Source organism: Pezoporus flaviventris, unplaced genomic scaffold (assembly GCF_033815535.1).
Source record: "Pezoporus flaviventris isolate CSIRO_AGI_PZ_B2104156 unplaced genomic scaffold, CSIRO_AGI_Pfla_v1 ptg000023l, whole genome shotgun sequence".
NCBI classification, from domain to species: Eukaryota; Metazoa; Chordata; class Aves; order Psittaciformes; family Psittacidae; genus Pezoporus; species Pezoporus flaviventris.
In genome coordinates, this window is record NW_026892571.1 from 11,182,860 (window position 1) to 11,197,737 (window position 14,878).

At 50.8% G+C, this 14,878-nt stretch overlaps 1 protein-coding gene across 3 annotated transcripts in view; it reads right to left on the reverse strand.

The window, feature by feature from the left end:
- Window positions 1-13,692, reverse strand: part of NSD1 (nuclear receptor binding SET domain protein 1) — a 65,912-nt gene extending 52,220 nt beyond the window's left edge. The window contains exons 1-2 of one of the 3 annotated variants that reach the window (XM_061456735.1): window positions 13,575-13,692; window positions 12,710-13,371 (exon numbers count right to left, since the gene is read on the reverse strand). In XM_061456735.1, coding sequence (XP_061312719.1) covers window positions 12,710-13,351 — 642 coding nt within the window. In that variant the 5' untranslated portion in view covers window positions 13,352-13,371; window positions 13,575-13,692. Of the gene's footprint in view, window positions 1-12,709; window positions 13,510-13,574 lie in introns of those variants that run through there. The other 2 variants (XM_061456736.1, XM_061456737.1) reach the window with 2 other exon arrangements.
- Window positions 13,693-14,878: the final 1,186 nt, after the last annotated feature.

Sequence of the window (14,878 nt, forward strand, 5' to 3'; positions counted from 1 at the left end):
CTCTCGCCAATCTTCCCTTTAAAATAATCACATAATTAGACAGTGACAAAAATAATGCTTATCCAGTAACAACTCTTGGCTACGGCACTTGAAGCTGCTGCTCAACCCATTGATCTTCCTGGAAGACGTGGCACAAAGCACAAGTCCACACAAACATACATATATGCTGATAGCCATAGCATGCACTCTTCTGCAGCACTGATCATCTCTGTATAACCGGAGCAGCACCACCATCTCCAGCACAGTGTGGCACGGCTCTAGACACTCTAGCTGCCCCAGCACAACTGGGATGCTACCACCTTGGCAGAGCCATGTTAAGACCAAACTACAAGCAAAGAGGCAGACAGAGATACATATATATTATGTTACAGGCCAACATTTTCAGCATCACATACCCAAAGAGCCTTGCTGTCCAGAGTCCAAGCAGCAAGCTGCAGCCACTGTAGCCCTGCACACCTGAAATTCAGACCTGCTTTGGAAAGCCAGCATATAAATGTGTGGTCAAAATATCCCTGTTATGTTTTATTCTTGACAATTATAAACATGACATTATCCAATGAAGAAAGGGACAGAACATACTTTAGGAGAGAGTCTGCAAAAGAGATTGTGTGAAAAGGAAGAAAAGCAAGAAGGAAGCTGCTGTCCCCCAAGAATAATGAAGGCAGCCAAGCCTAGTTTCAGCAAGTGGACAGAATCAAAGCCAAGGAAGAAAACAAGAGGAGGCAGCCACATCCAAGCGATAATTAAACAATATGGCATAATAAACAACACTAACAGCCTGTTCTGCTGAGCATGTCAGGCACCTGCCCAGGGCCTTGCAGCAGCAGCACAGGGTATCTCCTGCACAGATCTCACCACACTGGTAGCTGCAAGTAAATCACACCCTGCACAGGCACACATCAGCTGCCAGAAGGCAGCAGCTCTGCCCCATGAACTTCCCATGCTCTTCTCAAACCTCCCTACTCCTGGGGAAGCAATCCCTGTGCTTCTCCCTGCAGCACACCAGCAAACAAGCTTGTAACTTGATTACAAACAAGCTGTAATATCTACTACTTATCAGTTAGAACTGGGAGTCTGATGAGGGTCACGTCAGCACCTTGCCCACTATCACCTTTTTTTTTTCCCTTAAAGTTCAATGATCACTTTTTTTCCTGAAGAGGATGGGTTGAAAAGGAGTTCACTTCATTCCCATGAGCCACCAAACCCATTCCCAGATATGGCTGAAGATCAACAGCTCTTTGTACCTGGGGTGGTGGTATATAAAAATACCTAACAAAGCAAACTTGGAGAGGTGACACTTGAAGGCATTGGATTAACCTGGGCCTAAAAGTCCATTTAAAGTAATATCTACTAATACAACCAACCACAGGGCTGGTGTCACATGCTGGAAAGTGCCATGCCAGCTCCTGCCCTTTCACCATCACACAACAGGTTATTCACCCTCTGCTCCTGCAAAAGAGGGGCAGCAAGTGGGGCAAATCCTGTTACAAACACTCCTAGAACTAGCCTGGAAGGGCATTGCTGAAGCTACTCCTAAAGTTTTCATGAGAGGATGATTCCCTCCAGCTGAAGTTCAACCTCACTGAATTAACTTACAGTTTAAAACAAAGCAGAGCAGCTTCAACTTCAGCCCTCTGAGCTCAGGCTTATCATTCTTTCACAAGTCCATAGAGCTCCTATCACATGGGGGTTCAGATCCTTTAGCTGGTCACATTAACATCACTTAACCTGTCACAGAAATGAAGCAGTGATGGCTGCAATTCCCATACAGCGACTGCTGATGACAGACACAGTTAAAAGTACAACTCCTACCACAGTCCTGCTTTTAAGGATGGGAAGTTGGAGAGAAGACTCAGTGATCTATTGTTCATTACTTCACTTAGCTCCAAAACTTGTGCACTAAGAAATGAATGAATACTGACAGAAGACAACAGGGACTAGGAAATAATCTTGTTTGTGAATGTTGCATGTAAAGATAAAAAGGAGCTGAGATTAAGAACTGAAATTAGTAACTACCTGTGATGAAAGCCAAGAAATAAATTCTTATATGGTGGTGAGGCACTGGAATGGGTTGCCCAGGGAAGTTGTGAATCTTCCATCCCTGGAGGTGTTCAAGGCCAGGTTGGACAGAGCCTTGGGTGCAATGGTTTAGTGTGAGGGGTCCCTGCCCATGGCAGAGAGGGTGGAACTAGATGATCTTAAGGTCCTTTCCAACCCTAACTATTCTATGATCAGCAAAGACTTGCGTTTTAAAGAAGCTTTTTTGAAATGAGAAACAAATTGGTTGGAAAAACATAAAATGGAAAGAAAATTAAATTTTATCTACTTCATAGCTTAAGAAGTATTTGAAGCCAAGCAAAAAGAGGTCATCAATCAAAGTTTCCTCTGTACAAAGGGGCATTACCAAGCATCCAAGCTTTAAGCCTTTACAGAGAGAGGCTGCGATGCTGAGCCTGCAGTGTGCAGGCAGAGCAGCACCCTCTGCAACTCTGCTGTGAGAGAACTTAAAGGAATAAATCCCTGCACAGAGAAAGGGGTAAACCCAACTGGAGTATGTAGGCAAAAAAACAGAACACCCAAAGCACAATACCTGCACAGTGTATCTGCTGAAACCATCACTGCCCCTCACCAGCATAATAATTGTATGACACTTCACAGCAAGCTTCAAGTCAAACACAGGAGTCAGAGAAGTCTGCTGGAGTGGCAGCCAGCACTGCTGGGGACAGAGGACATGCTCTGGGGACCAGGAGACATGCTCTTTGTCCCCCACTGCTCCAGTCTTCCTCTGGCTTCAGCACTGCAGCAAAAAGTAAACAGGCGTCTGACCTACATTAGTGACTAAAGAATAACAGTACCTCTTATCTGGGACCATTATCACACCAAAGTGTTAAATACTCACTAATTAAATATTCACCAGCAAAAAACACAGCAGAGATTATGATACAAGCCAAGTGTCTGTTATCTACATGCTTGCCGGTATTTGTTGTCTTTGGCTAGTTTTTAGTACCCTTTTCCAGGCTGTGGAAGCTACACATGCAATTAGTGCTAGGTATGAACCACTGTGAAAGATAAAGAGAGTTGATGGCACTGCATCAGGTAATTCCCACATCCAGAAGCATTTCTATCAAGTTCAGGGGTTATAAATGTATGTATTTTAAATGAGGAACATACTGATGGGAGAACACCAAGCCTGAGACACCAAGATAACTGGTTAACAGCATCCCTGGTTCACTTTCTTAATGGAGATCATATTCCTTATGGAAGGAACAGCAGTGCAACAGAAAGCTTTACTTTAGCATCCTAATAACCTAATGTACTTTAGCATCCTAATAACCAGAAATGCACCTGACAGAAGGCTTGAAGAAGGCTGAAGGAGGAGGTGGGGGAGAAAGGGTATGATCTTACCCAGATCCCCAGCAGAGAGAAATCCAGACACACAAAGATTTCAAACCACTGTCAGGAGCCTGAAGCAGAGGGAAGAGGCTCACACTTGCTTATCTGCATACATTTTAAACGAGAAACCAAGTTCTCTTTACATCTGGCTCCCCCAGTCAGCAGTAATTGTTTCAGAACTGCAGGTATTACCAGGCCTTTGCCAAGTATCACAAAGAACAAATATCAAAAGTAACTTCTTGTGTCTGAGTACTAACCAAAAAAACCCAAACTGAAACAAGGTCAATGGATCTGTCCCTTTTCAGCCTTACTTTTGTGGTTTTCTATGTTATCAGATTGTACACAAGCAACACATCTGAATGCAACGTTTGTTTTCAGAAATTAAGTTTCTAAATCCATAAAATGAAACCCAGATTTAAACTGCATAAAATGAAACTTGGCTATTCTGATTTATGTATGTAAAGTGCAGCCATTACAGCTTAAGCTGTAAGCAGAATGAAGCAGTATCACTGAACAGCACATACATGCAGCGCAGAGCATATCCTGTATTAGAACCCCAACAGCTAAAAATTGGCAGTTTGGGTTGTATTAAATGTGCACCTGCTAATACTTCCTTGTTACTTGGTTTGGTTGTTGTTAGGGCTTTTTGCTTGGTTTCTCTGCTTATTTTAATTCTGTGGGTTTCTCTGAAAGCAATAAACATTTAACCTGGGCTTGCAAATTTAACCTTCTGTGGAAACTGCGATCTGTCCACAGGAGAAGGCAGTACAACTCCTTTGTTAGTCCAAATGCAAAGATGCCACTTACACAGGTCAGTAACTGCCTCAAAACCAGGCAGTATGAGCATGTCAATCCCCCACCCAGTTGAACCGTTTTTCCAAAACAAACATACATTTACAAATGTTCTGTTCACATAAAAATAAATTTTAATTGTATTTAAAGTCATTTGCATTTAGAATTTCAACTACTTTTGCTGAACCCCTACTAGCACTGAAATCAGAATTTCTGGCCAGTAGCAGTGTAATAAACTTATCCTGGTTTTACTTATTTACTTCTTAGAGCCATACCCTGAGGAAGGTTTGTGCTTCAATCATCAGGTCCTGCAAACTTAATGCTTCAGAGAGGCTTTACAGCCTTTATGTTGTGAATCAAGCTTCATGCACACACTGGGAGAGGACAGGCAGCTAAAATTAAAGAGGAATATGACTTGGTTCACTGCTGTTATTTAGAAATCTGTGGGCAGCAGTAAGCCTAAACAGGTGCTTGGGAAAACCAACAACAAAGAAACATCAGGGCAAACAGGAACTATTAAAAGGGCAATAACCACCCTGGCTCCCGCCCTCCTTGAATTAGGCAACAGGCAGGTTTCTATCTTCCACCAACAGTGGGAGGGAAAATCAGGAGCACACTCCTCTAAAAGGAGAGGAACATGGAAGCTTCAAGCAGGGCTCAGGGCAAGAGCCTTGCTGCATGCTCAGCACCAGAGGAGAGGCCCTACTGGAGCTGAAAAAAAAAGCTGGAGGTTTCCAGTGTGCCAAGATGCTACTGGGCAAGAAATTTTCTGTTCTTCAAAAATACCAACCAAAGGGCACCCCATCCTTTGGGCAGCAGGCAACGCTGTGTTGGACTTCTGGTTTCTCACACAAAGTCAAATTCTGCATGTCAGAAAATGAAAAGCGAGTCCCCAAAGTGTTAGTACTGATGACTGTCTGAATACCAAGCTACACGGCTGGTTTAGTACCTAGCAAACCAGGTGGGGTTTTCTCTGAAGACCACAGCAGTGTGAATGTGCTGTCTCCAGCAGAGCTGTCTGATACCGTACATAACCTACAGAACAAGTTCCCTATCAAGAACTCACACAAAGCTTTGCTTGGCAGCCCTACCTGCTGCTCCCTATCCAGCACTTGCCCACCTGCACTCCATGAGGAAGAGGATGGAGAGGGACATGGGGAGACCTCCACAACTGCAGACATGTTGCCCTTTCTCTGTGGTTCAGGCACTGACAGTGCTCCCAAGCAACGCCATTCCCGATGCCATGTACATCCCAAGTGCTGCCCCTTCCACCCGCAGACTTGCTGCCTCACACAGAGCCACTGCAGCAACTCAGCCCCAAAGGGGCAGCAGGCAGATTTCCCTGGCTGCAGGACAAACCATTCATTTGTGGATGCAGATGACATGCATTTGCTGTAGCTACAACCAAATCAGGCATAGACCCAAGTGGGTCAACTTGGTACAAACCTGGTGCTCAGGCTGTGCTGGAGACAGAAGCGAAGGTGCCCAGCCAGGGTCAACTTGCCCTCAAGTACTACAAAAGAGTCAGCATGTCAACTGTAACAAGTGTTTTTCCATCGTTCAATAGAACCAAGCACATTGCTGAAATGCCTCCTGGCTCCATCAATGCTGTTGGACACACAGGAGAATGGATGCAAACCAAGCCCATCTTTACCTCTGCTGCACATTTAATCACTGCTGCAAAGCTACTGCCAGCAGCCATGCTGGAACCACGTTTCTAATTTAACAAGGACAGAGAATCTCAGCTGGCACCTGCTGGGGTGTATGCTGAGCACATACAGGAGCTCACATCAGCCAAAGCAAGGCCTATGTTTGCACCCAGCACTGCACCAGCAGAACACGCAGCTCCCCATCTTCCACTGCCTCTGCACAGCACAGCTCTGCAGCACTGCCAAACTCCCTGGTGCTACCACTCAGCTCCCTGGCTGCACCTGCCTCCTGGGAGGAGCACGGCATGTTCCCGAGGGATTACAAACACACACCTATGCCCTGCACGTGTCTTTGGTAACACTCCCACCAACATGTTATTCATGCACCACCACAAACACTGCAACTTCACAGAGGCCCCTACAATCCCCAGCCACAACTGCAGGGATTATGCTCCAGCATCTCCAAACCTGCACATGACTGACCTCTGGGCAGGCTGAGCCATGGACTGCTCTTTGCAGCCCACAGGGCAGCACTGGTGACTGCTCAGTCCTGTCCACCAGAACAGAAACCAAACAAGCCAAAAACACAAAAGCACACCCAAAAAGCCCTAAACTGTCTGTATTAGCACCGAGCTGTTTCTTTGATGTCACTACACCTTGCAGTTCCTCCCATCACCAGCTTGACCTTACCCAGTAACATCATGCTCACACCAGCACACGCCAAACTGAGTTAAACTTCCAGTAACTATTTCAGCAAAGCAAACTACAGCTTTTATCACGCATTCCTGCAAGAGGCAATAGCAGCAAGCCAGGCAGGGGAGGACAGCCCTGCCTGCTCCAGCAGCACAAATGTCAACAGTACATTTGACTCAATACAAAACTCGCACAGGTCAGACACTACAACATTTGCAATGTGTTCTGTAACTACCAGTCTGCAAACTCATGGCCACAGAACAATACTTCTGATGCCATGAAATTATATGAAAGGAAGCAAGGCTATTGTTGATAGGTCTAAAATCACAGGAGTCTGCACCTGGGAAGCGTTTAGGGGTCCACAAATCAACAGAGGTTGAAAACTGCTTCTCTAATTGAAAGCAGACTCTCATACAGACCTCTTCCACACATTAACTTGGAAATCCTGGCAATGCCTTTCACTGAGTGAAGACTGCCTTGCGCAGCACGTATGGCTCTGTGCAGACAGAACAAAACACAGGTCATATTCTTCTGGTATCAAAAATGGCATTAAACTCCCAGGGCAAACTTGCTAGGATTTAGTTTTTCTTTAGGTGTTTCTATTACCTGTGCCTTTCTAAATGCCAGAGCAAGTAACTGGGGGGGGGGGGGGGGGGAGGGGGAATACTATGTACAAGCAGCTGTCAGTGACAGGCAAGAAAAACCTAAGTATACTCTAAGCAACTAGACTGGAAGTTGATCATCACCCGTAACACTGACTTTTGAGTTAAGAATGTCTTTTTAATAAGTCCTGTCTTAATTATAACTCAGAAAATGTCACTTTTCTTTCCCTGGGGCTCAAGTACTCTGTTAACATAGTCAGAGCTGACCCCTCTGCAGCAACCACCAGATTTGTTAACATGAATTAAGGAAAACAGACAGAATCCCCAACCTAATAATGGTTACACGTTACAGTTCAACCCCACTTGTGGAAACAAGGTGCAGTTAGGTGCAAGGAGAAGCTGCTATACTGCAAGAGGCCATCAACAAATCCATGATGTCAGGCAAAGCACCAGGATGTTGCCCTGAAGTTAATTATCACTGCTCCAGCATCAAACTGAGCCACAATCTCTTAGAAGAAGCTGTAAGTGCAGAACCAGAATCACTGTACCCTCAATGAGGTAAGATTTGTTAGAGGAAAAAATGGTCCAAGTTCTGGGAGATGAACTTTTAAAAACAAATCCCTAGCAAGTTGATACAGAGACAGCAGAGGCAGCAGGCCCCGAGAGGCAGCATGCATCCTAAAAAAGCACCTATAAAAGCTGATTTTCTTGCTACTGACGGCTGTTTTCTTCTTGCAAGAGTAGCAGGCAATGTACTAAGCACACCACACTACAGAGCACAAATTCACTGCTGAACAGCTGAGCGAAGTCTACACTCCTCTGGCAACAATCTTCACTGGAGACTTGAAATATTTATGACTGCGGACAGTATGTTAACCAAGACATTGCTTCAACAGAGCCTTTCTTACTCCAGCTTTAAAACTAAGTTTTAAGTATAGAAAGCAGAACAACATAGAGGTTTCTGCCATTATATTCAGCAAAACCTCACCTTCAGGGCTGTCCAATCAGCAAGGAAAAACCTCTGGTTTTGCTATTTGCACACAGACAATGTTCAGCTTTGGAGAGCTGCACAGCCCCATATGAACTGTCATTGATCATTCACATTTCACAGCACATGACACATAGCCAGAATATCCATATTTTCTAGAGAAACCATGTTATTTTCTGTAACATCACCTACAGGAACAGGCATTTTGCACCTAATCAGCAATACAAGATTAGAGAACAAATAGAAATGAAAGAAGGAAAGAAGAACAACTATAGCCAAATGCTAGAATAAATACTTCCAGGATCCAATCTGCTGTGCTCCAGACCCTACTCTGTGCTAAAAAACCCTTTTGTCACTCAAAGGGAGCTGCTCCTCCTTGCACCTAGGGAACGCTGTCCTGCTGTGACAGCATCTTAACACCCACTGCTCACACCACCACCACTGCAAGGAAGAGGCAGCGCCGTGCCATCAAAGCATGAAAGCCCCACAAACTCTTTAAGGACCTCAAAAATTTACGGTCGAGCAGTAACAGCCCAGACAGTGCCATAACCATGGAAATATCCATTCTTCTGGATGTCCACCACAGCTAAAGTCCTTTTTGACTAAGTTTAGAGCTGTATGAGACATGAATGCACTTCAGTAGAGGGGCCCAGTGGATGCCAGCAGCCACAGCCAGGGGAGATCCAGCTCTGTGCTCACAGCATGTATCTTAGTGGCAAAGAGGAGTGTGTGCAAGACGGCACACACAGGGACAGCAGTGTGCCTACAGCCTGGTCTCACCAGGTGCGCAGAGGGGGAAACCATGTCCGCAACAAGTGCAGACAGCCAAATGGAAATGATCTCTCCACCAGGAAGATGTCAACTGACCAAGGAAATTTATGTTCCGTGCTCAAACAAACCACTGCCATGCCTATTGTGTCTCAGGGATATAATATTACCGGTAGTTAGTTACACCTCGAATCAGTCTGTAGTAGGAGACTCTTGCAGAACCACTTGCAGGAGTAACACACATCACGTGGCATTGGTTCCTTCATTTTATTTTTAGCAAAGAGAGAAATGGCACTACACATCTCAGTTGATAAACAAAGAACCCGAGTAACTCTCACTCAGGGACACATCCTCTTTATAAAGAGAGTACTCTCCCCACAGCTGCAGACTGCAACAGAACTCAAGTTCGTCATGGCTTAATTGTACGCTTAAAGAGAGGACTTTGCTGGCCTTCAATGCTTTTAACACACTGCATACAGTGTGGTTCTGGTAAAGTGAAAACCTTCCAGTAGCCCTACACATATGCCTTACTCATTCCTTACATCCAGCCACTGGAAGCAGCCATCCTTAGTGATGAAAGATGTGGTTCTGGATTTCCCTGTACCTCATTTCATCACTGCCATTACTTGAACATCACACTCCTACAGCGTGGAGCTGGACAAGGAAATAGTATGAGAAGAATGAAAAGCAACACTGAGCGAGTGCCACATGCGAGCTCTGCACGCCCTGCAGCCTGAATCCATCAGCATCCCGTGGAAAAAACAGCTTATGAATGTTTAACCGGGATCATACACTGCAGAACATGCATGCACCAAGAGTGGCACAGATGTACTTGAATCCAACAACTCTGATTCCGAGTGCTCAACTCTGCAAACCAAATGACTCTGACATGTTTTGTGGGTAGCAATTAAAAGCCAACAAACTGACAAAGCAAAAGCCAAATAATAAAGCACCAAAAATTACATTAAAAAAGCAAAATTTCATCATGTGGGTTCTGTCAGAGACACATCCACCTCCTGCTCCACAGCAACTGAGTTCAAGCAAGACCCATGTCACTCAGACCCTATGTGGCTGTACCCATCCTCCCCAGTGCTGGAGACAGGGCCCAATTCTCCCTCTTAACTCCAAAAAATGCTGCCCAGGACTTCTTCAACTCATAAAGGCTGGGAAAGCACTAAAGAGAAGCTCATGTCAAGATGGTAAAGAACAGAGAAATTAAAAAACAGCCTCCTGTTTCAATTTAAGTGGCAATAACCCAAAACACATGCACAAGGAAGTAAGCCAGCAGCTGCCAGCAGTCACTGCACCATCACTTCTGGAGCAGAAACAAGACCCAAGAACCACTGCTGTAAGTTTCTTCTCTCCAACACAAAATCTGTCAGTGGCTGCTGGGAGCATGGGGAGCTTCAGTCAACTTTAAGATTAACTTGACACTTAATATAGCTTCACTTCAGAATATGCAGATCCCTCTTTACAACTGAATGCTGTCTGAGCAACCTCTTCCCCGTTTGGGGCAACATTTGAGTACAGGATGCCAGGGCTATTGACAAATCCCCATACAAAACAATACCTGCCACCCAGAGGCACTACTTAAATGCTGAACTTTGCATCCCACTAAAGACTAAATCCAAAAGATGGCCCTTCAGCTGGAAGCACTCCTGACGTTTTGGAAATCAGCATTTTCAAAGCCAGTTCACAATGACCTAGTGAAAAATTCAAAGCCTGCAAGGGGCAGACACAGAGGTCTTGAGATACATGCAGGAAGTTTGAGCAGCAGCTAAGCCTCAAGAATAAAGGCTCTGAAAAAGTCTCTCTGTAAGGTGGAGGAGCCCCATCATCAGGCTGGATAAAGGTTATTACCTGGAACAGTAGCCCAAGCTGTGACAAAGCAGCCTAAATACATCAGTGAAGAACTCCCAAGGGCTTGTGGTTCTTGTTTCAGGCTGTTTTTTTGTTTAGTTTTAGTTTTAGCAGGCTCTCAAAGTTGGTTCCAGTTACCCAAACACAAACGAGGCTGGAATTAAATGCCGACATCCACACATGATCGCAGGAGCGAACGTGGTTATTTCCAGTTACTATGTCATGTTCAACAGAAGATTTAACTGTCACATTGATAACTTGGCAGAGAGAAAAATCCCCCTTCTCTTCCCATCCCACAAGCAGAAGGCTAAAACGAAGGACCACTCAGACAACCAGCACTTACTAAAGGAAGAATTCAACACCTGAGAAGGACCCCAGGCTGCCTAAAAAACGCTGTTCTTTGTGTTTTCTTCTGAATGCAGCTATGCTTTAAGTCACCAGCACAATTCAGCAACACTAATGTACCACAGCAAACAGGAAGGCAGTTTTACGGGAAGGTCAACCCCTAGATGCATATTCAAATACCAGGCTCAATCACTAAGCCAGTTTTGTCACCGTACAAGCTGCAGTTCTGTGAAGCACGTTGTAAAGCCGTGGCAGAGACAAGTGTTGTGAAAGTACCTCTGCTCGCTTCTGTTTACAAAGTGAGACCCTCCCACAACCGCATCACTGAGCACATGTCTGTTGAATGATCCCCGCTTTGCTCTACAAAACAAAGCTAAGTGTGTGCACAAACCTCGGCCCAACAGCAGCCTCTTACCCCCAAACACTCAAAACTGAGTATCCACGAGGAGAATGACTCTTCCCAAGGAACATTCAAGAGGATCCACAAGTCAGAGCTGAGCCTGACAAATTAAGCCGCTGTCAGCACCTTCCTGAAATCGCCCCTTCCCTGTGACAAGTGTTCCCCCTCCTCCAGAGCACACAGCAGGAACACTGCATGTTCCCAACTGCACTCAGGTGAAAGCAAATATTTCTCCGCAAGTGCTGTAGGCACCAGGAGCATCTGTCCAGCATCAGCAGCTCTACTGAAATTAAAGAGAGCAAGATGGTTTTGGTGTCAGTGCTGTCACATGTATTGATTTTCACACCCTGCATCAAGTTAATGCTTAACACCCAGAGCATCCTCCAGTAAAGAACCTTAAATCTGCCAAAACATATCTAAGAAATACATACACAACTAATAACACCCCCCAAAAAAAAACACTTAAGAGCTGCAAGAAATATACATACATATCTGCAAATAATCACTCTGAGGACGACCCAGAAATAATACTTCCGTTCAAAAACGCATTTTACAATAAAGTTGAATGCAGCTAACTCAGAATTCTGAAAGTTCAACCAGCTTTGCTTCTTATTAAGCATATCAGAAAACAAACTAAAGGAATCTGTGAGCTCAGAAAGAAAAAAAAAAGCCAAACTAGCAGGCCAGCTTTCCTGGCCGGGGTCTGTCAGGCCGTGACACGGCCCCTCCCTGGCCACCGCCAAACTCTCACAGCTTGGGTACCTCCAGCCAGGCCAAACAAAGAGCCGTCTGACAGCGGCACAGCGAAGCTGGCAGGATAGGAAAAGCGTTCCTCCTGCCCTCCTCATCTGCATTGCGCGCAAAGAAAAGGAAGAAGAACCTTGTAATGGGGGAAAAACTCCACCGAACTTCGCGGCGATCCGCTGCTGTGCGGCGCGGTGATGATGGCTCTTACTCCCGAGGGGAAAAGAGGCCGCGGAAGGTGCGCAGCAGAGCCCGCTGACAGCTGGCCCCGCTGGCCCCGAAGGGCGGCAGCCGCAGGCTGCGGCCACGGCGCCTCGCAGGGTCCCCTCGGCAAGATGGCTGCCCACGCTCGAGGGTGCCGGCTGCGAGGGCGCCCGGCCCGGCCCCGCCGCACCGCGCCTCGCCGGCCTCCGCCGCAAAATGGCAGCGGCCACGGCCCCCCGCCCGGCGCCACCCTCCCCCCGCCGGTACTTACGAGCTGCAGGGCCGCGGCAGAAGGCTCCGGCTTCTCCCCGGGGCCGCCGTCCGACACCGTAATCGGTACCGGCTCGACCGGCTGCAAGAGTGGCGGCGGAGGGCTTCCGCGGCCCTGCTGCGGCCCGGAGTGGCCTCGGCTCCGGGAGACGGGCTCGGCCGCCTGCTCCTCCTCCGCGTCCACCTCCTCTTCTTCGTCGTAGTCCTCGTCGTCGTCGTCGTCTTCGTCCTCCTCCTCCGGCGTCTCAGTGCCCTCTTCCTCCGCCTCCTCTTCGCCGTCGTCCCGCAGGAGCAGGGGGAAGGCCAAGGCCCCGCGGGGCGCCTCGGCCGCTGGTCCGGGTCCGTCGACGCCGGCTGACGGGTCCTGCGCAGCGGGGAGGCGGGGTGGAGGCGAGCCGGGGTCGGGCAGGGCCTCAGCACCGTCGGCAGCGCCGCCGAGGTACTCGGCGTTGATCATGGAGGCCAGGTCCTGCAGCCGGCGCAAAGGGATGTAGCAGGACGAGGGATCCTGGCCGTACACGGGCTTGGCGGCCGCCAGCTGCATGGCGGGCGGCTCGGGGCCGCCCTTGGCCTCGGCTGCCGCCAGCGAGGTGCCGAAGGGGACTAGGCAGCTGCGGCGGCTCACTTCGCAGGCCTGCTCCATGCCGGGCCGCGGGCATCCACCTGCGGGCACAGCACAATGGGGTCAGCACTGCCGCAAAATGGCAGCCGCGCCCGGGGGCCCTCTGCGCTCCGCCGGCCCCGCGCGGGCCGACGCCGTCGCCTCAGCGCTAGGCCACAGGCCTCGGCCCGCCGCCCGGCACAGGCACGACACGACTCCGGCTGGCTTCGGGCCCGGCCGCCTTGTCCGGGCAGCTGCCGCTCACCTGCGGCCGCCGCGGCCGGCTCGCCGCCTGCCCGCGGTGCGGGCCGAGGAGGAGACGCGCCGACCCGGCCGGGCCAGGCCCCGCCAGCGCCGCTCCGCCGCCTCCCTCCTCCTCCCTCCCCCGCATGCGCGCGCCCGGCGCCGCCATCCCGCCGGCGCGCGCGACCCGCGCTTGCGCGCGCCCCCCCGCGCCCACTCTTGGGGTTCGGCGGCGGCCAATCAGCGCGCGCCCGCGCGAGCTCCCCCCCTCCCATCCCCTTACCCCCCACCGCCCCCCCCATCCACGGGCGCCCCCCCTTACTCCCCCTCCCGTAAGCGCCATCACCCCGGGGTACACACACTCAGTGCTGCCCCCCCCCGGTGTGACCCGCCGGGCCCGCTCCCCCCTGCGCACCGGACACACCGGCTCGGCCTCGCGCACATGGCGGCACACCCGGCCCCGCACCCTCGGGCCCGCTACCCCCATCTCAAGCAGTGGTGGGGGCACCGGGCCTCCGGGACGGGGCGGGACGGGGCGGCCGGGCAGTGCCTCACCTGCCGGCCCCGGTGCCCCAGCCGGCCGCTGCCCTCTCCCCCCTCCGTTCCCCCTCCCGGTCGGCCGCGGGGCCGGTAAGCAGGCCACAGGCCTGCGAGCGCCCACAAAATGGAGTCGCCAGGCCCTGCGCCCCGGCGGGGCACCCGGCGGCTGCTGCCCAGCGGCACGGACCGCCGGCTCCGCCTCGGTCCCGGTCCCGGTCGCAGCGGGCAGCCATCGGGGCGGGGGTCGCGGGCCGCCGCCCTCCCCCGCCGGGCTCGGGGTACCCCCTGCCATTGTCCGCCGGGCCCGGCGCCCCGACCGCCCTCCCCCCCGCCACCCACCCGCGGGCCGGGCCGTCGCCCACCGCGGGCCCCGCTGTGCCGGGCCGTGCTGTTGCCGAGCCTCGCCGAGCCTCGCCCGCCGGGAAGCGGCGCCCGGGTGCCCGCGGCCTGGCTTGTCCTCGCCGGGGCTCCGCCGCTCCCGGACAGCGAGCGCCGCGCTCCCGCCCTCTCTCCCTCCGCCGAGCGGCGCGCCGCCGGCCCCGCGCCCGCCCGCTCCGCCGGGCCGGGCCGCCATCGGCGCCCACCGCCTCCTCCGCGGCCGGCCGGCGGCCCCGCGGCGGGCGGTGGCGGCTCCGTCGCTACCTCCAGATGGGGGCCGGGGTCTCCGCCGCCAGCCGCGCGGGTCCGGGCGCCGCGCCACGCCGCCGCCGCACCGGCACGGCTGGGCAGGCACGGCTGGGCAGGCACGGGGCGGGGGCGGCCGGGCGGGGGGCAGCGGCCAGGGCA